This window comes from Barbus barbus (assembly GCF_936440315.1).
Source record: "Barbus barbus genome assembly, chromosome: 13".
Classification (NCBI taxonomy): Eukaryota; Metazoa; Chordata; class Actinopteri; order Cypriniformes; family Cyprinidae; genus Barbus; species Barbus barbus.
The window spans coordinates 15362820-15389553 of record NC_136741.1 but is presented as its reverse complement, the minus strand read 5'-3'; the positions used below and the strand labels follow the sequence as shown (position 1 = coordinate 15389553).

Genomic DNA, 26734 nt, shown 5'->3' with positions numbered 1-26734 from the left:
ACAAGGGATTAGAATGGAGCAGTTTGGTCAGAGCATATGAACTTTAATGATTCAGCATCAGGGGAGATCAGATCAGCGTTTAGATGTTAAAGAGAGTCCATTTAGCTCATTTAATAATGCTGGTGCAGCTTTGTTGTACTGGTAACAGATATCTCCGTCTCATTCTCATCGTGCACGCTCCATCACATCCCAATGTAACTAAGTGCAGCCAGCAAGTTAAAATGAACAGGTCTTTGTTGTTTCCCTGAAAAATAGGGTATGAATATCTACAACTTAATTAGAACAATTCACATTATTCAATTATGAAATAAATACAACATACCATAGTGTATTTTATATAAAATCAGGAGGGGCAAATGCCTAAATATCAAAACCAAATAACTAAAAATCCCTGTTAAAAAGAACTCTGACCCAAAATGACCAAAGTCAGCAGTCATATACAAGTAGGGGTGTGCAATACATACCATCTTGATATTTAATGTCATTTTACTGGTAACAATATTTTGCAGTGCATTTTTTTTTTCTGTTACGGAGAGCTGATTTTCATATTCCTTGCATTTTGTGCATGGGAGGTTAGTTTCACAGTGACGGAAATAAACGATTCAATTACTTTTTGCTAAGTTTTTTTTTTTTTTTTTAACATTTATCAACTAAATTCCCTGAAGTTCCATAAATGAAATATGCTTTACCAAGTAATATTTATGTTAAACATTATGTTCTGCTAAACAAGCTCTTAGATCAATATAGTGCAACCTGACAATGTCCCTGAATCCTGAACTCTCATGACACACCATCTAACCTATTTGCAAAGCAAATAAGATTTATATTAAATATTATATTCTGCTAAATAAAGAGCTCTTAGATCAATATAGTGCAATATGACAATGACCCTGAAATCTAAACTCTATACTTATGACACATCATCTAATTTATGTGCAAAGCCACATAGCTGTAAACTAAAACCATTCAATGAAACTTGCTCTTTTTGGTTGGAGTTCAATATTCATATATATAGGTAGGTAAAATATCCATTGTGCTAGTTCATCCGCTCCAGTTGCTCTACAGTGTCTCTCAGATCCTCCACAACAATGTCCACATCTTCACGGGAGGTACTTCTACCCACACTGATCCTCAAAGCGTTGGTAGCCACATGATATGGAATCCCACAGCTTAGAAGAATATGGGAAGGTCTAAGGAAATGAGAGCACATGACCAAATTGCCTCAAAAAAACATTAAGGATTTTCCACGTTCTGATCCGTCTAGAGCACAGTAGAGTGCACAAACCTATACAGTCCGTATACAGGATGGATGTGTTCAGCTACATTTGTTTTTGAGTGCTTTAATTATTTAGACTTGAAAATTTTAAGGATTTGAGACAACACTGGTAAAAATTCACACTTGTCCTTATACAAAAAAAAAGAAATTATATTGAATTCAGACTTTTTCATTGTAAGTACAGATGACTTACTGATCTCCTGTGTCTGAGTGGCAGGCAGCACCCACACTGGCCAACAACCTCCTACAGGTGGACAGCACTCTACGCCCTGCAGCAGGGGGGAAGAGTCTCTTCAATTATTCACAAAAGCTCTCGTGTTTTACTAATCTGCAGGGTCAAGACCTGACCAACTTCTGACTAACGTGTGTAAAAACAAAAATGATGCTGTTATAGGACATTTCATTTAACCAAGCTTAAATATATCATTACTGTGATGAATCTTTATGTGCACTATACATGTTATCTGTAAAAAATGATCTGGATGTGCAAACACATTCCATTCCTGTGCTGTGAAAGACAAATTACAAGGTTAGAAAATGACCATTCACTCACCCTGAAGTCCCCTTCCCAAAATGGATACATTGCATGTGTTGGGCAAAATGTCTGAGCCAGGAAAATGGCTGTTAAAATGAATCTTATCTCTTCCAAAGACAGCCTAAAAATGTAAATGCAATAAAAATAAGAAAAAACAAATACAACAAAATCTATATATAAATACAGGCTACATTAATACCTACTGAAATATTTGTACCAGTCAGCTATAAGACAGAAACAGGACTTACAAGCAGCTTCTGCTCTAGATAGCATCGGATGTCCAGGAAATGTGCCTCATACCCTGCTAAATTTAAGCTTACCAATTCTGCAGCCTTTTAAAAAAATAATAATAAAAAAAGTTATGTAAAAAAAATCAGCACTGAAAATAGTAAATACGTTTTTTTTATTATTTTCTATTATACATGTACAAACAGTTACATTACTCCTAATAAATAAATCATGTTACCCATGTTAAATTATTTTATCCATTAATTAAGAAATTAAGTAATAAATAAAATGACACTTATGATACATAGTGGGTTTTACCTTTCCCAGACCGGCTATCATTGCCGTGTTCTCAGTTCTGTGAAATAAAGAGATGATAACAGTATTGATTTCATAGTCAGTAACATACTTGCTTTAATTCTGTTCAATAATTCATCACCCATACATGAAACCCCACCACACAATAAACCACGTCATACCCTGGTCTGAAGTTGCGCTCTTGTCCTCCTCCAAAAAACAGAGGGTAAACCGGATTTGTGGTTCCAGGATCATTCACAAACAAAGCGCCAATTCGAGGGCCATAAAACTGAAACATAGCATCGACAGGATTGCCATCTCTAATTTTCTTTGCTTAGAGAGAGATGATATATCAAAAGGGTCTCTTGTTACTTACCTTGTGTCCTACAATGGTTATATAGTCTACTCCCAGCTCATGTACATCCACTCGTATCTTTCCAATAGCCTGTGCTGCATCGGTGTGCAGGAGGATTCTGGGAGCTGATGCTGCCCTCTGTTTGCTTACTTCCCTCACCCTCTGACAAATATCCTTAATTGGCTGTTGAAAGGAGAATCCCAATGGTTACTTTCAGTGTTTATGCTAAATCATGGCAGAAAAAAACACTGTATTTTTATTGGCAGAGCAAAAATTAACTAGCCATACTGTATCTATAAGTCAATCTTTATTAACAATGTTAATAAAATGTTGTATAAAAGCAATATCGTGGCTCACAATTAAGCCTCGTCCCAATGGCCAAAACACAGTCGTGTGATTGTTTAACTATGAAATAGTTCAATACATTATTGAGACTGTAGTCAAGGCAACATTCTCACCATAATAATGCCTGTCTCATTATTGGCCAGCATGATTGACACCAAGCAGGTGGTGGGACGAATCGCTGCAATGACATCCTCGACCTCCACCCGTGCCGTCACCTTGGAAACGGGCACAAATGTGACATCTACAACGAGAACCCAATCAGGTCCAATCAGAGCACAAAGATCTTTGGTAATATTCATATTTTAATACAGATAGCAATAAAGTAGTAAACTAAAGCATTGTCCACTTCCTAAAACAGCATCTATAGAGAACAATGTTTCCATGACAGAAATCATATGCCTGCTGACCTGCTTTGCCCTCTTTTAACAAGTGTTTAGCTGTGAGTTTGATGGAGTCATGCTCTACATTGGAGATGATAATATGGGGCAGGGAGCCTCTTCCATTTAGCTGCTCGCTATTCATGTCTCCCTGTGCAGAAGTCTTGCTCTTCCTGAAGTGCTCCACAGCTGTGTGAAACACCAGATTATTGGCCTGAAAGTCCAGGAAAAAAAGAGAGCTTAAATAAAGATACAGTGGAAGTAAAGGTCCTTTCACACAACTTTCACCACAGATTCAATGCACCTCTCAACACAAGCGGCATGCACCGTTAGGACCGACACATGAACGGTTAAAGATAGTGTTACAATGTTAAGAGCCGTTCACTAATGTTTGGCATGAAAATGCATATTCACTCTCTAACAGCAGATAAAAAAAGCAGAAATACCCCAGGTTAATCCAGGACACAAAGCACTACGTAACACGATATTTAAGGGTTCAGTTAAATTTTGCAGGCACCACTCATATACAAGTCCCTTTCAAACCAAGCAGCTTTCTGTTGCTCAACATGGTGAATGTGAACGACCAACTTGAAAAGAAGCTGAATCTGTATGGGGAACTTTTTTTTACCCTCATGCAAAACTCCAGATCACGCGGTTTTTATTGTATGTGAGATTGTAGCCCTAAAAACTGCCTTTTTTTAAATTGTACTAGTTGTTATATTTACTATACTATATAACTACTGTATTCATTTGCATAGAATTTTAATGTGTTTATTACAATTTATATGTCTTCAATATGTCATACAACTTCTAAATTTTCACACCAGCAGTAAAAATACGTCATGTGAAATGTCTGCTTGTTTGTGCTTCATAAAGTCAGCCAAAGTTAAAATAGTTACAACAATATCATCTTACAACACGGATGGTGGAAATGTGAATTATGCAACAGCCTATAGGGCCTTCACTATACGGCTGTAAAAAAAATTTAAATGATAAAAAAGAATTAAAGAGGAAAAGAAGATAATTTGATGAATTTCTATTTGACCTGGGACACTTGAAACCCTCACCTCAGTTCCTCCTGAAGTGAAAATAATGTCTGCTGCTTTTCCACCAACCATTCTGGCAATAGTGTCTCTGGAATGGTAAATGATGTCTCTGGCTTTTAGACCTAAGATCAGTGGAAAAGAATATGAGATTGTGTGCAAAGGATAGCTCACCCAAAAATAATAATCATTTACTCACCCTCACACACTTTCATCTGTGAAACTCAAGATTCCATTATTCTTGTATTTTTAGACTCTTATATTCTAAGATTGTTTTTTGGGGGGGGAGTTGGTTCCCACTATTCTTCAAAATATTTTGTCATATATCTCCACAAAAGAAAAGAAATGCACACAGGTTTAGAAGGACATGAGGATGAATAAATGATGAGAAAATTCAGTTTTGGGAGAACTATGCCTTTAAATGTGACATGTTAGACAACTGCCAATTTATTCATTTATTCACTTTTTAACACCATGCCAGCATTAAGGCTATTTTCATGGCGATCTCTGAATAAATTATACAAGGTATACAATTAACAAAAGGTTATAAAAAGACATTTCTGATGTACGATAGACAAAAATTCTAAAATACATTCAGGAGATACATTTTTAAATAAATCAGTTAGACACACCTCTGAACAAAACTGTTGTTTATTTACATTAAAAACAGAACAATCCAATAAAATATGTTTGACATCTGCCAAACATCTATCCTTGAGAGCCTCATACCTGGTAGATAATTACTGCTGGGATTTCCCCACGCATCAGTTAAAGCATCAGTAATAACCCTGACCACCTCTGGATCGACTGGTGTGGTGGCGTTGTAATCCATATATATTCTGCAACAGACAAAGCTGTTTTGCTGGAGCATGTGGCAGATCAAATGCGAATGACTTCATGTTCAGTCTAGGACTGATATGACATATTCATTACCTGTCTGGCCCATCAGCCACATCATGATGATGCAGGTCAGACCCACAATGATGTGTTAAGGTTCCCCATAGATTATGACCCAGGATGATAGGGGGGTCAGTCTTTTCAGCCATTATCTAGATTACACTGGTAGATAAAAGGACAAAACACTGTACATCAGTCAAAAAACACATGCTGGGTAATAAACATGCACTCAATTTATGACATTTAATGTCAATACTATAATACACGAGTCATGTCATGAGGCTTGATTGGAGCACAAAACCAGTCATAAGTAGCACGGGTATATTTGTAGCAATAGCCAATAATACATTTTTCTATTATACCAAAAATCATTAGGATATTGAGTAAAGATCATGTTCCATGAAGATATTTTGTAAATTTCCTTCCGTAAATATATCAAAACTTAATTTTTGATTAGTAATATGTATAATTATTGCTAAGAACTTCATTTGGACAACCTTCTCAATATTTGGATTTTTTGCACCCTCATATTCCAGATTTTCAAATACTTATATCTCAGCCAAATATTGTCCTATCCTAACAATCCTGTGGAAAACCATACATGTATAAATCTCAATTTAAAAAAATGACCCTTATGACTGGTTTTGTGGCCCAGGGTCACATATGTTGCATGCATGTCTTTTTTCTTGGTTTAAACAAACCATATAGTTGTTAACAAGATTGCAATTTAAATGAAGATTAATGCAACATACTGTGGCAATAAAATCGTGCAAGCCATTTACAGCACTTTGATTCATAAAGGTGATTCACTGCTGGTAGAGTCAGATTACTATACCATCTAAAACTGTCTTTACAGAGTTAAACACTGATAAACCTGATGAACCCATGTAATTATACTATTAGTTTACTAACCTCTATTGCTCTTTAGCGTATGTCCTGTCAATGATTCACAGTTCAAACTGATGATGCGGCAGCACCAGCACGCTCTACTACTTTGAACCGGAAGCGTAGATGATTAAACCCCTCCTCTCTTCAGACGGTCGCCCTTTTTTCTCTACTACAGCCAGGGCTTTGTTCATGGATTATTAATCGTGCTGACGCTGCATGGTAAAGGGCGTCGGGTTTGAGCGACTCCTGACTCGCGCTGGTTGAACATTACGCGACGTTATTAATATTCATGAGCTACGCCTTCATCATAGTAGCATTCTTACATTTTTATTGAGTAGCATTGAGGCCAGACAGTATGGCAAGCTGATTTAACATTTTACTACGGTATCTTTAAAAAAGGTTATAGGTACTACCCAGTGGAAAAGATACTTGCTACAAATTAAGAACAGTGACATGGAATTTATCTACAAGTTAGTTTTTTAAGGATGTTAAAACGGCATAGCGACGGGGTCATAGAACTACTGGGATCTCCTGACTTATTTTTGATAAAAATCTGTGTAAATTTGTTTATTTTGAATTTGTTGAAAAATACATATTTTAGAATTGGAATGACCGATGTCGATATCTCAGAAGTGTTCCCATTCCGTCTATTTAAAGTTTGTATTTAGGCTTATATTTTTATGGAATCTTGTAATTTAACAAAAGCTTGCAAGTAATAATAATAATAAAAAAGATGCTTTATCTCACAAATCTGATTTTGTTTTCATTGCCAAAAATTAGGTAAAAAGTTTTTGAAAAACTCATACAAAAACTTAAAAAATTATGAGATGTAAACTTTAAATTGAATGAAAATAGCCAGAATTGTGAGATGTTTACTTGCAATTCTGAGAAGAAAATATTTTGAGATGTTAGCTCTTAAATGTGACATATAAACTCAAAATGACTAGAAATAAAGTCAGAATTGTGAAATAAAGAGTCGGCAAAATTGGCCAGTTTTATTGTTTTATTACATGGTGGAAAGAGGCTTCCATACGTTTTATATTTAAAATCAGCATACAATCATCTTGAGCTTTTCTATTTTCTCATGCATAAAATAAGGTCTTGAATCACACACAAAGTCATTCATAGTGTTGCATAAGTTCAACATTTATTTCATATCTGACGATGTGTTAAGTGTACACAAACATTTGACTCATAATTCCAACACTCAGAAAGAGACATTAAACTACTGCCCATTGAAGATGGTACAAACCAGTTACAACTGCATATTACACAATTCACAGCAATCATGTTTATATACAAGGCAAGTAAAACAGAAAACGACAGAAAAAAAACATTTTTTTATGAATGGAGTGCATAAGAGGAGAATGGAAGCGTACAAATATTTGGTGTTGATTATGAAAACTGATTAATTAATTCATTTTGGGAGATGGTAAAATGAATGCAATGTTTTAAGCCTTGAAACATGTTTTATGTAAATTGCTTGTAGAAATGGTACAGGACAGGCTATAACATGAAGAATACCATTCAGCTCTCCACATTACCTTCTACAAGGTGCACAGACCAAAAAAAAAAAACACGAGTCAAATACACATTTGCTTGCATTCTCAAACTGAAAGTGATTCTTTTAACTCTAGATTTTTAAAATAATTTTGTTCTCACTTATTTTAAAAATGCACCTGCTATTACTATTAACATACACACTTGTTTTCTAAAAGTAGTGGCATTTCTTATATTACTCTGAACTGGTCATGAAAGTGAAGTGAGATATACACATGGAAATTGCAAAAAAAAAAAAAAAAAGTGCATTAACAATTTTTCATAAACGGAGAACATTCAGGCATTGAGAAACCTTTTAGGATATGCTTTCTGTTTTTAAAAACAAGCAGAACTCCACTTTTTCATAGAAACAGAAACCCACTTTTTGGAAATAGAAATGTAGATCTTTGATGTTTATTCATATACAGATCAAGGCTTGCAATAGAAGTTAGTTCAGTGTCAGATTCTTGCTATACTCAGCATGTGCTGAAGGTTGGCTGGCCTCAGTCATGCGGATATGCCTGAATCCTGGCCTGGAGAAACCTCAGGTTTGCAAATAGTTGATCTGCACTCTAAATATGCATGTATGGAGGAAAGGCTTGTCTTAGGTAACCTGCAGGATCATCCAGACATCCCAAACCACATTATAAGCCTTCTGGACTAATGATAGTGGACATATGGGCTCTGCTGCAGTGACTGCCTAAGTCAAAGTCTGACCCACAGAACTCCACCTTCTAACAAATGCTTTTGCACTACAAAGTGTCTAAATCACAGCTGTTGGTATTATATAAAAATGTGGTTTCATATTCCAAAAACAGTAATTTGGCTGAAGTTAAACACCTATCAGCAATCTCAACGCACATGGTTGTCTGTTTGATGGGGTTTACATAGCCTAAGCTATTGACATTAAGCAGAACCTATTGACATTAAGCAGAACAATCATACCTGAGATGACTTTAAAACCAGAAAATGACATTTTGTACGTATTGTGTTACATGCATTAGCCTGTCGGATATTTTATGTAATTATAATCACAAAAAAAGGTTTGGAACAATGACAGCAACAGGGCTTATTTCTAGAGTCCATGAGGATGTTTATTTATTTATTTTTTCAGGCTGAATAAATAGATTTGTTTTGTTCATTTTTAAGTGAAACCAGTTAAGACAAATAATTTACACCATCTAGATATGCTTAGAAATCTCAAAACCTAGTCAAATGTTGGGCAAGTGCAATATACAAACTAAATATGCAAACTAAAAACTAAACTAATAAAAACTAAAACTGCTTTTGCCTGTGCACAGGAATGATTACACACAAAGAGAAAGGGTGGTAGCAATGAGTGGGCCTTAAAGTGTACATTCACCCTGTTAAAGAAGCGCACAGGGATTAAGATGATGGAAATTGTAAAACAAAAACAGAGTAGAGGATGCAAGAGGCACAAAATCATATCTCATCACTCTCTAGGGTGCGTGTAGAAAATTCCATCAGTACTGTACATTTGATTTGTTCTAACAAACTTCTAAACCTTCCATTTTCCAAGACTAACCACTGTACAAACACTCATTTAGGAGTCTGAGCAAGGATGATGATTTTTCTCAACCTGATAAATCTTGCAAAAAGCATTTTTGTTTTCTTAACCAAAAATGGTTAATCTAAAAAGTAAAATTCAAGTAATCTACATGGAATAGCAGCTATCCCAGCTATTCACTTCACTTCTAACCTGTTCCCCAAATGCATTTCATTGTGTCAGGGGAAATGAGAGCAGTGCAGTCAGTAAAAGGGAGGTTAGTCAACTCATGATAAAAAAAAAGTGCCATATGCAGAAATTGCACTGTACTTCTTCAAAAATATTACAGTCTTTGTCAATAAATACATGCTGAAATAAATAAAAACATGTTAAATAAATACCTAACAAGATAAGACTTTAATAGAAATTTAAAAAATAAATTAGACAGATATAAGATCATATGGGGATACCGATCATTTTTTATATAAAATATTAGACTGGATTATGATACATTTTAGATAAATCTACTGACCAGTACTCCAACAAAAATAGGCCAAATCTTTATAATGGTTCTCATACAGAGACATGAGAATGCAACCATTTTCCTTAGCCAAATTTTCCCTAATGCATCCTGGTTATTTTGAAAACTTTATGCATTTCAAGGCCATAAAAGGGAAACATTATAAAGGTATATGAGTATTTATGATGGGTTGAACTGTGTCCAAGAACTGCACTTAAAGAGAGTAAGAGCATAATATGATGTGATTCATCTGCTCCTTGCTAAGAACTGCGCATCATTGATCACTAGCCAAAAGATGAATAAACATATGGTCTGCTGATTTAAATACTGACCAGTTTTATCGTTTCAAACCCACAGAGTAACACAGTAAGGCCATGTGATCCATTTTCCCACAAACCCAAGATATGGACGTCACTCATCACAGTAACAAATTCAGATGTGTTTGCATGAGCTGACAGCTTCAGAATTAGAAATTCCCATCACTAGCTTTCTAAAATGTTGCTGAAGACTACATAAGCATACTATCTATAGCCCGGTAAAGTAGCCTGTTCTCTTGGCGCTATAAGTTGAATATTTAGGCCACTGTAGATGCACAACAAAGGGACCTTTAAGATACAGGTGCACAGTTGGTGCTAGTGTGGGCAGGTGCAGGAACACACATGTAGGAAACAGAGGGTCAGCGAGTTGATTAAGCACAGAAACTGGGGGATCTGTCAGTAGTTTCACTATTTACAAGGTTAGTCCTTTGTGTTTTTTTGTCCTCGAAGAGTTGTACAGAAGGTATACGTGTAGTGTGCTCAAAACCTCATCTGCCCGGCTCTTCTTCTGGACAGTTTAGACCTGATAAGAAGGAGAAAGTCGAATAAATATTGGTATGACAGGTCTTTAATAGGCTTAGGTATGCGCTTTACTGTACCTGATAGATCCAGCAAGCAGAGGGTTAAAGGCATACAGCCAGTCATGCATCTCCTTGTCATTACTGGCTTGAAGGAGTATCCCACGATGCTCTGTGCATACCGCAAATGTGTAGGGGGTCTGCAGTTTAGACAGACATTGAATTAGTTCAGCCTATAAACAGTCAATTTACTTAAAATGTGTTGCCTTGAAATAAAATAAAATAAACTAAATTGCCCATGGCCCATGGTATGGTTAACAGTTCAGTCTGTAAACAGTAGATTTTCTCATAATTTGTTGCCTTAAAAGTGATTGACTTAAAAAACAATGATAAAATAGAATAGATTTATTAAAAAATAAATATTTGTTAATGTTTCACCTTTAGCATGGCCTGCTGGTCTTCGCTGTACTCCACTTGTGCCGAGGACAGGTTAAGAATGGCCCTTTCCACTGTGTCTCTCTCTGTGTTGTAGATGTAGACATAAGGCCGGCGTACCACCACATATCTCTTAACCCAGCCATTACTATGGGGCTCCAGGAAGTGCAAATAACCTTTCTTTGACACAATTGGGCTGCAAAAATAAAATAGGGTACAGGTTAGAGTTATCTTCCAAATATGCAAATCTGCTCATCCTCTGAACAATGACAATTTGTATAATCTGTTCAATTTATTTTTTACCTGACACGGATTTCCTGAATGTCTGGCACAAAAGTGCGGGTTCTTGATTTGGACTCTTGAGGAGACCTCTTGCCCTCTGTCTCAGAGTCAGGGATGGGGCTGACAGCACGAGATCGAGGTGTTGGGGGTCTGCACAAATGAGCAATAAGAATATAGATATAACTATTAGTAAGACAGCACTTCATTTGGAGCAATTTTTGGCAGACATATTTAAAAACATGTAAAGATTTTTCTTAATGTTAAAATACTTTCTCCTATCCTACCTTAAAGGGGTCATTGGAAGCAAAATTCACTTTTACATGTTGTTTGAACTGAAATGTGTCTTGGCAGTGTGTGTATACAACCACCCAATAATGATAAAAAGTGTTTTTTTTTTTGTGTGTTTTTAAATTCCCCAAAATCATAACCACTTTCTCAGATCAAGCCATTCTCAGATTCTTGGCTGTGTGACGTCACACAGACCCAGGCTGCACCCACGATTGTTGATCGACACTGGTGTTTTACATTAGACCCGCCCTGAGTAAGCTGTAAATTGCCATTGTTTAGACAAGAATGACGAAAGTGACGGTGACATACGGCCAAGTATGGTGACCCATACTCAGAATTCGTGCTCTGCATTTACCCCCTCCCAAAGTGCACACACACAGCAGTGAACACACACACACACCGTGAACACATGCCATTTATGCTGCAGCGCCCGGGGAGCAGTTGGGGGTTCGGTGCCTTGCTCAAGGGCACCTCAGTCGTGGTATCGAGGGTGGAGAGAGCGCTGTACATTAACTCCCCCCACCTACAATCCCTGCTGGACCTGAGACTAGAACTTGCAACCTTTGAATTACGAGTCCGACTCTCTAACCATTAGGTCTCCTAAGCGATTGAAGTGTTTTGTTGTTGGATGTAATAATGAACATAGCAGTTGTCATTTACTCCTGACATCTGAACCGCCGAAGATGCAGTGGATTACGTTTGTCTTTGAAGGGAACGAGCCCCCCAATCTACCTAAATGCATCTACTGTATGTTAGCGTGAATCATTCATGATCCAGCTTCCCCTAACGTTACAGAAGAAGTGAGTATAAGGTTTTTTTAAACATCTTTGCAAATCGCCTTTCATAATAATGTGCTACTTAGCAAGTTCTGCAGCTAAAAAGTTTACATTCTCATGAGAACTGCTCGTCACCCCATGGAAGAGAGGGGCGGGGTCAGCAGAGCTCATTCGTATTTAGAAGGACATGCACTGAAACGGGTTGCTGTGAACAGAGCTGTTTTTGACAAGGTAAAAAGGGTGTTGTTTTACACTACCATTGACAAATTTTAATCAAAGTATGTTATAGACTATTCATTAAGACCCTGAAGAATCATATCAACCTGTGGAAAATGGGAATCCGATGACCCCTTTAAAGGGATAGTTCACCCAAAAAAGAAAATTCTGTCATTAATTACTCACACTCGTGACGTTTCAAAGCCTTAGACCTTCATTCATCTTCAGAACACAAATATTTTTTATGAAATTTAAAAGCTTAATTTTTAATTAAGACAATTACTTTTCTTTTTTTTTGTAAAATATTAATGTATATTAATTATTTTGAACATTACAGCAATTTATAGTGTTAGATTTAATTAGATTAGAAACTACAATTACCACTTTTAAAGTGATTTGGTGACAAAGGAGATATGAGAACAAGGTTGTAAAAGTGAATTTCAGAATTTATAATAGTTAATTTAATTAACGTGTTGTTGCATAGACAACAACACGTTCAAGGCCCAGAAATGTAGTAAGGACATTGTTAAAATAGTCCATGTGACATTCATGTGACAGTGGTTCAACTGTAATGTTATGAAGCTACAAGAATACTTTTTGTGTGCACCCCCCCCCCCCCCCCCCCCATTTATTAGTAGTAATGAAGCACATATTAAAGCAAATTAGGCATTTATTGAGGGAAAAGTCGTAGTTAATAATGAATACGTGTTCCCTATTCTAAAGTGTTACCACAACTTTATTTAACAATTTCTTCTCTTCCATCCATCCATCCATCCATCTTCTTCTGCTTATCCGGGACCGGGTCGCGGGGGCAGCAGTCTAAGCAGAGATGCCCAGACTTCCCTCTCCCTAGACACTTCCTCCAGCTCTTCCGGGGGGACACCGAGGCGTTCCCAGGCCAGCCGGGAGACATAGTCTCTCCAGCGTGTCCTAGGTCTTCCCCGGGGTCTCCTCCCAGTGGGACACACCCGGAACACCTTCCCGGGAAGGCGTCCAGGAGGCATCCGGAACAGATGCCCGAGCCACCTCAGCTGACCCCTCTCGATGTGAAGGAGCAGCGGCTCTACTTTGAGCTCCTCCCGAGTGACCGAGCTTCTCACCCTATCTCTAAGGGATCGCCCAGCCACCCTGCAGAGAAAGCTCATTTCAGCCGCCTGTATCCGGGATCTTGTCCTTTCGGTCATGACCCAAAGCTCATGACCATAGGTGAGAGTAGGAACATAGATTGACCGGTAAATCGAGAGCTTCGCCTTGCGGCTCAGCTCTTTCTTCACCACGACAGACCGGTACATCGACCGCATTACTGCAGAAGCTGCACCGATCCGTCTGTCAATCTCCCGTTCCATCCTTCCCTCATTCGTGAACAAAACCCCAAGATACTTAAACTCCTCCACTTGAGGCAGGAACTCTCCACCAACCTGAAGTGGGCAAACCACCCTTTTTCTTCTCTTCCATGTTAGTCTTTGATGCGTTCACTAGAGTACCACGATGCATGCATGTGTATTCCTCTGCCTGTAAACAAAGCGCAGAGCATGCATGTTCTGCATGCACCACATGCATGCATCATGGTATACTCTTGAACGCACCTAAAAGACTGACATGGAAGAGAAGAAATTATTGAATAAAGTCATTATTTTTGTTTTCTTTGTGCATAAAAAGTATTCTCGTAACTTCATAACATTACGGTTGAACCACTGATGTCACATGGACTATTTTAATGATGTCCTTATTACCTTTCTGGGCCTTGAACGTGTTGCTGTCTATGCAGGGTCAGAAAGCCCTCAGATTTCATCAAAAATATCTTAATTTGTGTTCTGAAGATGAAAGAAAGATCTTACGGGTTTGGAACGACATGAGGGTAGTAATTAATGACAGAATTTTCAGTTTTGGGAGAACTAAACCTTTAATATACAGAAACACCTATAATATAAGCCATTCACAGGCTGATTGTCAAACTAGCCTGACACATTAGCTTTATCAAACGCATGAATTTAGGACAGGACTGTTAGTCTGATCAATGCCAGACTAAGGAATGATTAGAAAACTTTTTCACCGTTGTTTTTGCAATTCCATTTGGTTTGTGTTGCAGAATCACCCTTAAAGTTTTAATTCTTTTCAAACTCAAAATGAAACAGCAGTCACTAACTACTGACCTGAGTTCAGCATTGTGGCCGTAGCGTCCCTCCACCAATGAGGGGCATGTGGAGGACGGGGTGAGGGTGTTTTCAGCACACACTGAGGCAGAGTCTTTCAAAAGAGTTACTGACATCTGGCTCAACTACAACACAATCACAACAGAGAAATCAGTCATTAAACTCCAAACACACACACACACACACACACACACCTATACACATCTTCACACAAACATTTCTGTAAGTTTCTGCAGTAATAGTAAAAACGCTTGTCTTACGTTTTCAGAAAACTAAACGTTTTTAAGGCAGTACTGAATATTCTCACCGGTCTGAACTCTTAAAATCATCTTACTATATCATATGATAGCTAACAGAAGGAAAAAGTGTAAAATATTTTTAATAGCATCTTCACCTTGCTCTCACTGGCGCTAACACACACATGGCTGTAGTCTCTGTTAAAGGTGTGGTTAAGCAAACGAAGACACTGTTGGGACAAACAGAAAAGGGAATGTTAAGTTCATTGACATGAACATTTTTCTCATGATTTCCTGAAGTGATCACTGTATATTAATTATTTTGAACATTACAGCAATTTATAGTGTTAGATTTAATTAGATTAGAAACTACAATTACCACTTTTAAAGTGATTTGGTGACAAAGGAGATATGAGAACAAGGTTGTAAAAGTGAATTTCAGAATTTATAAGAACATTCTATTCTATTTTATACATATAATATATAAAATTAGATTTTAAATAGAATAACATTAAATAACTATTAAATAAAAAAATATTGTAATAGTAAATATACTGTAAAATATATTAAATATAAAAAAATATATTTTTTTTTTTTGGCCAAAATATTTTACAAAAAAAAAGAAAAGTAATTGTATATACTGGATGATGCAGGATATTAAATTATCATTTATATAACTATATATAATTTCAAGCTAGTCACTGATTCACCTTTGCAGCCAGCTCCTTCTGCCTCTCGCTGGGTGTATCAGGGCCGGGGCAAGGGTTGTGGCCCAGGCCCAGGTGGGTGGATGGGGAAGAGGACTCGGTTAGATCCTCACTCCCGCAGGACAGCAGCAACTCCTGGCCCAACAGCAGGGTGGACTCCAGCTTCTCCCTAAGGAGGAGGTAGTGTCTGGTTTTCTCCACCTAACATACAGCAGAAGGAAATGAGTTCTCAAATCCTCAGCAGAGCTGCCATGACACATTCTTGTCATTCTGTATCACATTAAAAACCAAATAACTAGATGTTCTCACCTCCTGCAGGAGGCTCAGTTTCTCCAGCTCCCACTGATGGTCCAGGATGAGGCTGTCACTGCGGGGCCTCCAGCCAGCCAGGTTCTCCTCCCCTCGCACATATGCCACCGACGTATCCAGCACCCTCCTGCGCCGTCTTTGCATTCCTGCACATTCAGGTGTCATTTCAACAGCAGAACACCCAAAAATCTAAATTGCCCAGAATCTCATAAATCCTCAGTGAAACACAGATGAGGTAACTGGTGTCTTACCTGGGCTCCCTGCATCAGCCAGGTGGCACAGACTGAGCTCATACACACCAGTTACACGGTTTCTAAACGTAAAAAGAAAAGCAACAGAAAACAATATGGTAACTTAAATTACAAGAGCAACATTGCAAAGGACTTGTGTGGTGATATGAAGCAGCTGTACCCTTCAGATGGCCTCAAGGTGCCACTGCTGAAGAGGTTCCTGATGGAGCGAGATGCTGGGAGCTTGGCGTCTCTTGAGTAGAACACCATGCATAAGTCTTTGGTTATCACTGTGGGCTGTGTGCAGTTCTCCATCTGGAAAGAGCAAACCATTGTAAGCCTTTCAATCTAAAATGGAGCTTAAAATAACCAGAGCTTGATAAATAACAAGCAACATCTATAGAGCGCAACAGTCAGATTCCAAAAGGGGAATTGATTTTTAATGGTAACTTGTATATAATAGACCTACAACGAGCTCCAATGCTGTTTATTGATGGCACTGTATATGATGTATCTGTAAAATTAGTAAATTAGCCCATTTTGTTTGAAAAATGAGTACACCCTAGGTGGTCCTGAGTGTACAAGTTCATGACAAATTGCCTGTTTAACTCCTGGAGGACAATAATCTTCTAAGTACAAGTAATTATTGAATTTGTTACGTTTCAGAGGGTGTATACTCATTTATGCTGTGCACTAAAATTATGCCAAACAAGCTCTACAGCAATCACCCAGTCACTACTTATATGCTTACCGTATATACCTAGATACTTAATGCAATGATTTCTGAAGGATCATGTGTAGTAACAGCTGCTGAAAATTCAGCTTTCCCATCAGAGGAATAAATTTATAGATTTTAAGACATATTAAATAGAAAACAGATTTTTTAATTGTAATAATATTTCACAATATTATTAATGCTATTATTATTTTATTTTTATTTTTTACTGTGTTGGATCAAATCAATGCAGCCTTGGTAAGAACAATACACTTAATTTAAAAACATTTTGAAAATCTTAAAAAAAATCTTCTCCAAACCTTTAATCTTCCCCTAAACATTTGAACAATAGTGCATATCTGAATATTTTCTATGAAACTTAAAATAGATCGTTTCTATACTTAAAATTAGTCACCACTGACTACATCATTTGCAACGCTTTATTGAATGTTTCGTCAAGAAATGGCCTTTTATCTGATTTTCAAATACTTGCTTTAAATAAAAGTTTGGCTCATAACATCATAAAATTCTTTATTCAAGTTTATTATTTATTATTATTATTTTTTTATGTCTATGGAAAAGTGAATAGGAAAAAATGCTTCACACCAGGACCACTACTAAAAGTAGGCAAGCACTGTTGCACTCTATAGAGCCACAAAGTTTACTGCTGTTTGCCTCTTTTTCCACATATGTACTTTATTCAACCATTACAAATGCTGTGGGCTGTTTGGTAGATTAAATTAGCTGGAACTAAATCATGTAGGTCTGTAACTCTCCCAAATGAACTTCTCATCCCCCCATATAAATAAGTGAATGGCTTTGGTTACCTCCAGGTAAGCAGACAGAGTCATGTAGATTTTCTCTCCGTAAGGAGTGACACGGTTAAGCAGCAAAGAGTTGTGCATGGATGAATCCCAAGCAGCATCAAAACGGTAGAATGTCCTAGATTAACGGTAGAAAATAGCCTTAAAGATATCATTTCATTTATAGAATAAGGTGAATTTACATATTCTCTTACATTATAATTTCATGTGTTATTGTTAAATGCTATGTTAATACATAATACATATGGTCAGCTTGTTAAGCAAAGCACTTACATCTGATAAATCAGATCATATTGCATAAAGTGACATTCTAAGAACACAAAAGTGTTAAAAAATGGTGACCAGGAGAGACAATATAAATGCATGCAAAAAACACTTTAACTTCATCACTAGATATGAATACCACCACCAATGATGTGTAAATCAATGACTGTTATCAATAAAAATACAAAAATCAAATTAAAATAATGAGGGATGAAAGAAATTATCATTAGAGGAGGGAGGCAGGTACAAGGGGACACGTATACCTAGGATCAATCCCCAAGGAAATGCTTTAGGTGGAAAGGAAAGAATCAATGATAGAATCATAGGCAAGACAGAGTTCAGAGAAGTAAACAACGGTCGCTGGTTGTTAGCATATAACAATTCGAAAAATGTTATTGCATCTTCTATCAACTCACATCAGCTCTGTTATGGTCTCATAGACCCTAATATTGGCCCTGAAGTTATGCTATATCATGAAAAAGTACTACATGAAAATAGTATGGGCTGCATCTTACTCATAAATTATATTCACCTTGCTGAACTTCCAGCCTACCCACCCTCGCTCTGATGAATAAAAGATTTTGGGAAGTTGGAGTTAACAGATTTCACAGAAAATTGTGTACTGTAAAATAGTATGGTGCATGATGCCTACACTGTAAAAAAATAAGTGTAATTTTAACTGTAAAATTTTGTAAAAACCTGTTAATATAGGGAAACAGTAAGTTCCCGTACTATATACAGGGGAAAACTGTAAAAGGTCTATAATTTTACAGTAAAGTGCTGTTAATTGTACAGTTTTTAGAAGTAAAAAAAAAATTAATCAATGTTTAATAGACAGTCAAACACTGTAAACTGATATTCCCAGAATTCCCTGCATGACACTCCACATTTGAAAGTATTTTGTTTAAATAATCATGCTTTTTAATAGTTTTTGTTATCAGTTATGTACATTTGGGCTTTATGTTACATCTTCTGTTGTTTAATGAAAGTTTATTACATTATTTAAGTATTGTGTGTGTTACCATGATGGTGTTTTGCATGAATGACTCTGTGCACCTTCTGGTTACTGGTTTACATTCAAATTTTCTTGTTTGTAAGTTAGAGTTTTATACTGTTAATTTTACAGTTTGTTCTGTAAATGTGTTTACAGTTTTTCTTTATTTTTTTACTAAATTATTCTAGCAACCACAGCTGCCAAAATTATTTTGTAAAAACTACAGATTTTTTTTTTACAGTGTAGTTTTTTTCTGTAAGCATTTACCAAGTCAGGCGTATGACGCCTGCCATTTTAATATCTGTTCAGATGTCAAAAATCATGTAGTGCATTCCAGCCTTTACTAACCCTCATGTTATTCTAAGACTTTCTTTTTTCTGTTACATAGAAGAAGACATTTTATTTTGGTCCATATAATGGAAGACAATGGGCTTCAGTGTTGTTTGGTTTCCAACATTCTTCAAAATATCTTCTTTTTAGACACACAAAAGAAATTAAGTCAGAAATTAAAACAGATTTGGAAAAACATGAGTGTGAGTAACACTGTCCTGCAACAGGGTTTATGAAATTAATATATGTAAAACGGTTACAGAAAATTTGGTTTGAGACTTAGTTTGGACCTGACATAGGTCTAGACTTGGCCTTAAAAGAGTTACATTTCTAGAAACTTCTGGATATGTCTGCAAATGAAAAATCCATATTGATGTTCCATCTGAATATTTAGGGTACATATGGTAGTTACAGCCCCACAACTGCTGAGTGTACAAAGTGTACCTTTTAAAAGGTTAGGACAAACACAGACCTTCTCATAAAGATCACATTTAGAAGACACCCAACCAAACCATTTCTGATGCTATTGTACACTCCCAAACAACCACATATAAATCAAGCTCAGCATACCAAGCAACATGAAGGATTGTGAGGATAATTTTCACCCCCCATTAAACATGATAAAAGAGATTTCCTGTTGTTTTAACTTCCCTTTCAATATTTCTTTCCCTTAAATTTCTTATATCAGCCAATCCAAACTATAACTCATATTCTTGGCAAAATATACAGCGAGACATTTCTTTCTCAGTTTATTGGTTCTGCTTGCATCGAGGACCTAAATAATATTGAAGAATTGCTCATTGCACAGGGGTAAGAAAGCAAGCATGCTACCAATGAGGTAATGCTTGCATGGATTGCTGAGCTGCTGAACTCTGCCACCCAGGCTGCTGGAAATTAAAATGTTTTCTGTGACAACATGAATGTGAGAGACACTGCAGTTCTGTACTCAACTCCCCTGCAAACTCTTAGGAACTACACTGGAGGTTGTTGGGTGCCAATACGGTTACCAAGGAGACAAGTGTATACTAAGACTAATATCAAGTGCTTTAAGGAGTCTTCTTACCTTCCCAATTTCTTTTTATTGCATTCAATTTGTTAGGTTCTTTATGTCCACAATTTGTCAAATTATGAAAAAGTAATTTATACTGTTGTAAAAATGCTAACTGTAAACTTGGTTTAACAGTAACTTTCCTTACCACATTTGTTAAATAAATAGTTTAATATTGCATTACATTTAATATATAGTTTAAATCAGGGGTCACCAAATTTGTTTCTGCAGGGCCAATGTCCTGCAGAGTTTAGCTCTAACCCTAATCAAACACACCTGAAGCAGCTTACCAAGGTCTTGCTTGGTATACTTGAAACTTCAGGGCAGGTGTGTTGAGGCAAGTTGGAGCTAAACTATGCAGGACACCGGCCCTCCAGGCCCCCAAAAATTCCCTGTGTGAAAAATCATGCATTGTTATATTTAGCTTTGTTTCTTCTCAGATTTGTTGTAGATAACATAATGTAGAGTATGTTGTGTTACATTTTCTGTTATTTAGTTAATGTTTATTGCATTATTTTAGTGCCGTGTGTTACCCTGATGGTGTTTTGTCTTTGTTTGTATGACGCTGTGCACAATATTGAATATATGAATACACTGAATATATGAGTACTGCCTATGTTTTATGAGCAACTCATTTATGATGAACTCCGTTTCATCATGTGGTATGTTTTATTGTTCCACCTGTGGTGGTTATCAGTACATTTTAAAGTACAAAGGAGGTTTTGATCATTCAAATAGATTGGTATACTAACATTATGTCACTTATTAAAATATACCGTTGTAAAAGTTGTAAAATATACAGGCACCAATATGCCATCCTGTAATACTGGAAACATTGTCACAGTATTTTTTACAGGGGATTTCTGGTAACCGCAGCTGCCAGTTTTTTATAGACAACAGGATATTTTTTGTGTATAGATCAAACATATATGAAAAACGTCTTGGTTACGTACATAACGTCTCAGTTACGTACGTAACCCTCGTTCCCTGATGGAGGGAACAGAGACGTTATGTCGTGACGACATAGGGGATTTACTTGGAAGCCCCAAACATCTCTGACTTAAGAGAAAACGCCAATGAAAATTGGCTAGTTGATTTTGCATACTTGAGCCACTCCCCGTACATACGGGTATAAAAGGGCGACAGGTGAATCCACTCATCAGGTTTTACCCGCTGAGGAGCCAAGAACGAGTCCTAGGCAACCAGCGATGGTTCAGGATTGTGGCATGGGGACATAACGTCTCCGTTCCCTCCATCAGGGAACAAGGGTTACGTACGTAACCGAGACGTTCCCTATCTGTTGGTCACTACGAGTTATGTCATGACAACATAGGGATCTTATGGAAAGCGCCACAACCTGAACCCCGTCTTGTGGCATGCAGATGTTGACAAGCTAGTGCGTGACAGACAAATGCCATGCGAAGGTCGCAACCTTCCCATCGCCCCAGCGCAAATTCGCTAACCTTGGTGCCCGCAGGGACCACTGAGTACATTGCTGCTGGAGATAGCCAAGCCGCTGTTCCTTTACCCAAGAAGTCGGAAGGGATTTTGACCTTCTATGAAAGATAGCTTCAAGTCTTTCCTATTTGTTGTTACAGCATAGCAGTAACGACGGAGAAGCGAGCCTTCCGGAGAAGGGCGCTACCGAGGCCACATCCTGCCCAAAGGGAGGTAACATGTGGAGACACTGATATGGACTGACCCAGGCCTGGGGCAGTACTACATACGACTGGACCCTGGGGCAGATCCTACCTAGGAGTAGGGAGGAGGGCTGCCAGCAGGGCCTGACAGAGAGCTCTGTCAAAGGGAAGACACGGGTTTACCGTGAGGGAAACCGTACCGTGGACAAATACACGTGTGGGATTACCAGAAGGGAATTAGGCCATACGGACACCTAGCCGAGTACAGGGGCTGACCGGAGACCCGGGCGAGCTAGGACTAGTACTGGGCCTGGCGTCAGACTGCTCCGCCCAGTCTGACTGCCGGGGGTGCTGGAGGACTCCACCAGGGTTCGCCGTCCGGGGAACTGAACTGGAGGAGGAAAAAAGGCGCTCGTATCTCTGGGTGAGGGGGAATGGCGCAGCAAGCATGACACCGCCCAAATCTTCCTGCCACTTACCTGTTACCCAACACACAGGAAGAGACTGGCTCAATGCGGAGACTGTAAAATCTTGCGAAGGTGTTCGGTGTCGCCCAGCCCGCAGCTCTACAGATGTCTGCCAAAGAGGCACCGTGCGCCAACGCATAGGAGGAGGCAACACTCCGTGTGGAGTGAGCCCTCACCCCGAGGGGGCACAGCTCGCCTTGGGATTGGTACGCCAAGACGATGGCCTCCAATATCCAATGGGCCAACCTCTGCTTGGAGACAGCCTTCCCTTTCTGCTGACCTCCGTGGCAGACAAAGAGCTGCTCAGAGCTTCTGAAGCTTCGGGTGCGGTCCACGTATATGCGCAAAGCTCTTACGAGACACAGCAACGCCTAGGTTGAATCTGCCTCCTCCGAAGGCAGTACTTGCAGGTTCACCACCTGATCACGGAAGGGCGTGGTGGGAACCTTGGGCACGTATCCAGGCCAGGGTCTCAGGACAACGTGAGAGTAGTCCGGCCCGAACACAAGGCACTCTTCGCTCACCGAAAATGCTTGGAGGTCCCCGACCCTCTTGATGGAAGTGAGCGCTGTCTTAGCCGACAGGAATTTCAGCTCGACTGAGTCTAGCGGCTCAAAGGGACCCCTTTGAAGTCCAGCCAGGATGATAGAGAGGCATCAGGGGTGACCTAGGGGGATTCAACCTCCTGGCACCCTTCAGGAACCTCCCCATGAGATCATGCTTTCCCAGGGACCGGCCGTCCACTGCACCGTGATGGGCCGCGAAAGCAGCCACATACACTTTCAAGGTGGAGGGTGACAGCTTATGCTCCAACCTTTCTTGCAGGAAAGAAAGCACTACTCCAATTGTGCATCTTCGGGGGTCTTCCCGGCGAGAAGAACACCAGTTCGCGAACAGACTCCACTTCAGTGCATAGGCTTGCCTTGTCGAAGGAGCTCTAGCCTGAGTGATGGTCTCTACCACGGCCTGTGTCTGCCGCGTCCCATCCAGGAGCCACACACGAAGGTTCCACAGATCTGGACGCGGGTGCCATATGGTGCCGAGCCCCTGAGAAAGGAGTTCCTTCCTCAGAGGAATGCACCAGAGAGGGGCTGTCGCGAGGAAACCAGGTCCGGGTGGGCCAATACGAGGCCAGCTGTGTGCCAGTGCGTCCGTGTCAAGGGGCCCCTTGGTCAGGGAGAAATATAGCTGGCAGTGGGCGGACTTGCGGGAAGCAAGCAGGTCTACCTGAGCTTCCCCGAATCGACTCCAGATCAGCCGGATCGTCTTGGGATGGAGTCGCCACTCTCCGGGGAAAATGAGCTGTCGTGAGAGTGCATCGGCCGCACGATTGAGCTCCCCTGGAATGTGGACAGCGCGCAGCGATCTGAGCTGCGTGTGACTCCAGAGGAGGAGATGGCGGGCGAGCTGTGACATGCGGCGTGATCGTATACCTCCCAGCCAGTTGATGTACGAGACAGCCGCAGTGTTGTTTGTACGGACCAACACATGCTTGCCTAGCAGCAGTGGCCGAAACTGCCGCAAGGCCAGATGCACTGCCAACAGCTCCAGGCAGTTGATGTGCCAAAGCAGTCGAGGCCCCGTCCAGAGCCCCGAGGCTGCCTGCCCATTGCATGTAGTGCCCCAGCCCGTGCTGGAGGCATCTGTTCTGACAACAACATGCCGGGACATTTGTTCTAAGGGCACCCCGGCCCGTAGAAAGGCAAGGTCCGTCCAGGGGCTGAAGGAGCGGCGACACTCCCGTGTGATATTCACCTGAAGTGCCATGCCCATGCGGGACTCGGGAGTGCAACCAGTGCTGAAGTGGTCTCATATGAAGCAATCTGAGTGGCGTGACTGCAGCTGCGGATGCCATATGCCCTAGGAACCTCTGAAACTGTTTCAGTGGAACCACAGTCCTGCCTCTGAAGGAACTCAGGCAGTTCAGCACTGATTGGGCGCGCTCGTCCGTGAGGCGCGCCGTCATACTCACCGAGTCTAACTCCACACCGAGAAAAGAGATTCTCTGCGCAGGGGAGAGCTTGCTCTTTTCCCAGTTGACCCGAAGCCCCAACTGGCTGAGGTGCCGTAACACCAGATCCCTGTGATTGCACAACTGCTCTCGGGACTCGGCCAGAATGAGCCAGTCGTCGAGATAGTTGAGGATCCTGGCGCCCACTTCCCGTAGCGGGGCAAGGGCGCCCTCTACGACCTTCCTGAAGACATGGGGAGACAGGGAGAGCCCGAAGGGGAGGACCTTGTACTGCCATGCCCGACCCTCGAACGCAAACCGTAGGAAGGGTCTGTGTCACGGAAGGATCGAAACATGAAAGTAAGCATCCTTCAGGTCGATCGCTGCAAACCAATCCTGGGGCTGGATGCACCTGATCATGCGCCTGTGCATCAACATCTTGAAAGGGAGCCTGTGAAAGGCCCGGTTCAAGACTCGCAGATCCAGGATTGGTACAGAAGGCAGCGTGTTCTGAAGAATCCTTACAGAACTCCCTGGGTCCCAAAGGGGACTGGCTAGAGGTGCGTGGGGAGGCACTACATCCCCGAACCGCACTCTCTTGGCCGCTGGCAAGATGGGTCGCGGGCGAGAGTGAGGAGGCAGCGCGTCGCACACTGTCAACCCGCGAACCTGAAAACCCAGAGGAAAAGGGGATTGTTCTTTCTGTGAAATTGTGGGTATCGCTGGCCCTTGGGCCAACGGCGGAACAGAAACAAAAGGAAACACAAGATTCTCCACCCGGCCCACCTCCGGGGGAAAGAGCGGCGCTATCCCCGCCGTCTCCTGAGAAAGAGCAAACTCCAACATCTCCGGGTTGCCTGCGTCAGGGCCGCTTCGTCGATCTCCTGGACAACTTAGAGCCCGGCTGGGACACGGGGGGCGCCGCCCTCCTGCGAGAGACTCGACGCGCCGGCCCAGGTGTTGATTCGGCACGGGGCGGAGCAGCTCTGGAGGGCGCAGGGGGGAGCCCACGGTGACGGGCAGACGGAGGCCTGGACCCGGGGGCAACCGTTGACGGTGCATCGTGCCGGGGCAGGATGTGCTGGATCGCCTCTGTCTGCCTCTGTACTGCCGATCAAAGCCCTCGACAGTGTCGCCGAACAGCCCAGCCGGGGAGATGGGAGCATCGAGAAAGCGTGCTTTGTCGACATCCTTCATCTCTGCCAGGTTGAGCCAGAGATTGCGCTCTTGGACCACCATGGTAGACATCGCCTTCCCGAGGGACTGCGCCGTGACTTTCGTCGCTCATGGAGCGAAGTCAGTCGTGCGCAGCTCCTGCATCAACCTCGGGTCGGAACTACCCTCGTGCAATTGTTTGAGTGCCTTGGCTTGGTGTACCTGCAGGATAGCCATGGCATGCAGGACAGAGGCTGCCTGGCCCGCAGCACTATAAGCCTTGGCCGCGAGAGCAGCCGTCAGCTTACAGGCTTTGGACGGGAGACGCGGACAATTCCTCCAAGTGGCGGCGTTTCGTGGGCACAAGTGCACCGCGACCGCTCTCTCCACCTGGGGAATGCCCGCGTACCCCCTGGCAGCCCCATCATCGAGGGTAGTGAGGATGGAGGAGACGGACGAGCGGCTTCTGGCCGTGAAAGGGGCCATCCACGACTTCGTCAGCTCCTCATGCACCTCCAGGAAGAAAGGCACTGCAGTTGTGAGCCGCGCCTCACTCCGAGAAACCAATAATCCAGCCGCGAGGGCTCGGGATTGGGCGGTCTGTTGACCTCCAGCCCGATGCTCACGGCTGCCCAGGCAAGCATGGCCGTCAACTCTGGGTCCGGTGCAGCGGTGGCGACCACACCCAAGGGGGGCAGCCCTGCTGCACCTTCATCCTCAGAGGACGTAAACCCGTCCCTCGATGCTGCGATCGACATCCCATCCTCGGGCGACGCACCGAATGAAACGCTGGGCGTCCCGTGGGACGAACCAGCAAAATCACCCGGGAGCCGGACGGGACATTCGCTGCGTGAGGAGTAAGAGGTCCGTGGGGACGTACCCGGCGGAGAGGCTCTTACTGTAACCCTCAGATCTCCCAGAGTGCCAGCTGGGAGCCAGAGAGACCGGGACGGGTGGCGGCAGAGGGTGCCAATCCTTTCAGAAAGGAAAGACGAGATTGCAGCGATGTCAAGCTCATACGCCCACAACAGACGCATGAGTCATCCACGAACGCAGCTTCAGCATGCTGGAGACC

At 41.1% G+C, this 26734-nt stretch overlaps 2 protein-coding genes across 2 annotated transcripts in view; both read right to left on the bottom strand.

The window, feature by feature from the left end:
- Positions 1–6: 6 nt before the first annotated feature.
- On the bottom strand, positions 7–10344 carry LOC306879110 (selenocysteine lyase-like). The gene is made up of 13 exons (XM_079431826.1): positions 6263–10344; positions 5387–5512; positions 5183–5292; positions 4478–4578; positions 3441–3624; positions 3147–3274; positions 2710–2871; positions 2516–2622; positions 2358–2394; positions 2060–2143; positions 1830–1932; positions 1470–1545; positions 7–1190 (listed from the first exon to the last, which is right to left on the bottom strand). The coding sequence occupies exons 2-13, from the start codon at positions 5497–5499 to the stop codon at positions 1037–1039; spliced, it is 1359 nt and encodes a 452-aa protein (XP_079287952.1). The 5' UTR covers positions 5500–5512; positions 6263–10344; the 3' UTR covers positions 7–1036.
- LOC306879114 (kinesin-like protein KIF1A) overlaps positions 10343–26734 on the bottom strand; it is a 74771-nt gene continuing 58379 nt past the window's right edge. The window contains exons 40-50 of the mRNA XM_079431830.1: positions 17814–17928; positions 16453–16586; positions 16293–16354; positions 16042–16187; positions 15736–15933; positions 15184–15255; positions 14790–14914; positions 11378–11506; positions 11078–11270; positions 10721–10839; positions 10343–10644 (exon numbers count right to left, since the gene is read on the bottom strand). Of these exons, the coding sequence (XP_079287956.1) occupies positions 10602–10644; positions 10721–10839; positions 11078–11270; positions 11378–11506; positions 14790–14914; positions 15184–15255; positions 15736–15933; positions 16042–16187; positions 16293–16354; positions 16453–16586; positions 17814–17928 (1336 nt within the window). The 3' untranslated portion in view covers positions 10343–10601. The remainder of the gene's footprint in view (positions 10645–10720; positions 10840–11077; positions 11271–11377; positions 11507–14789; positions 14915–15183; positions 15256–15735; positions 15934–16041; positions 16188–16292; positions 16355–16452; positions 16587–17813; positions 17929–26734) is intronic.

Coding starts and splice junctions, on each gene's coding strand:
- LOC306879110 (XM_079431826.1), bottom strand. CDS start 5,499: ATGGCTGAAAAGACTGACCCCCCTATCATCCTGGGTCATAATCTATGG. Junction 3,275..3,440: donor GTTAAAAGAGGGCAAAGCAG/GTCAGCAGGCAT, acceptor TTCTCGTTGTAG/ATGTCACATTTGTGCCCGTT. Junction 1,191..1,469: donor CACTCAGACACAGGAGATCA/GTAAGTCATCTG, acceptor TCATTTCCTTAG/ACCTTCCCATATTCTTCTAA.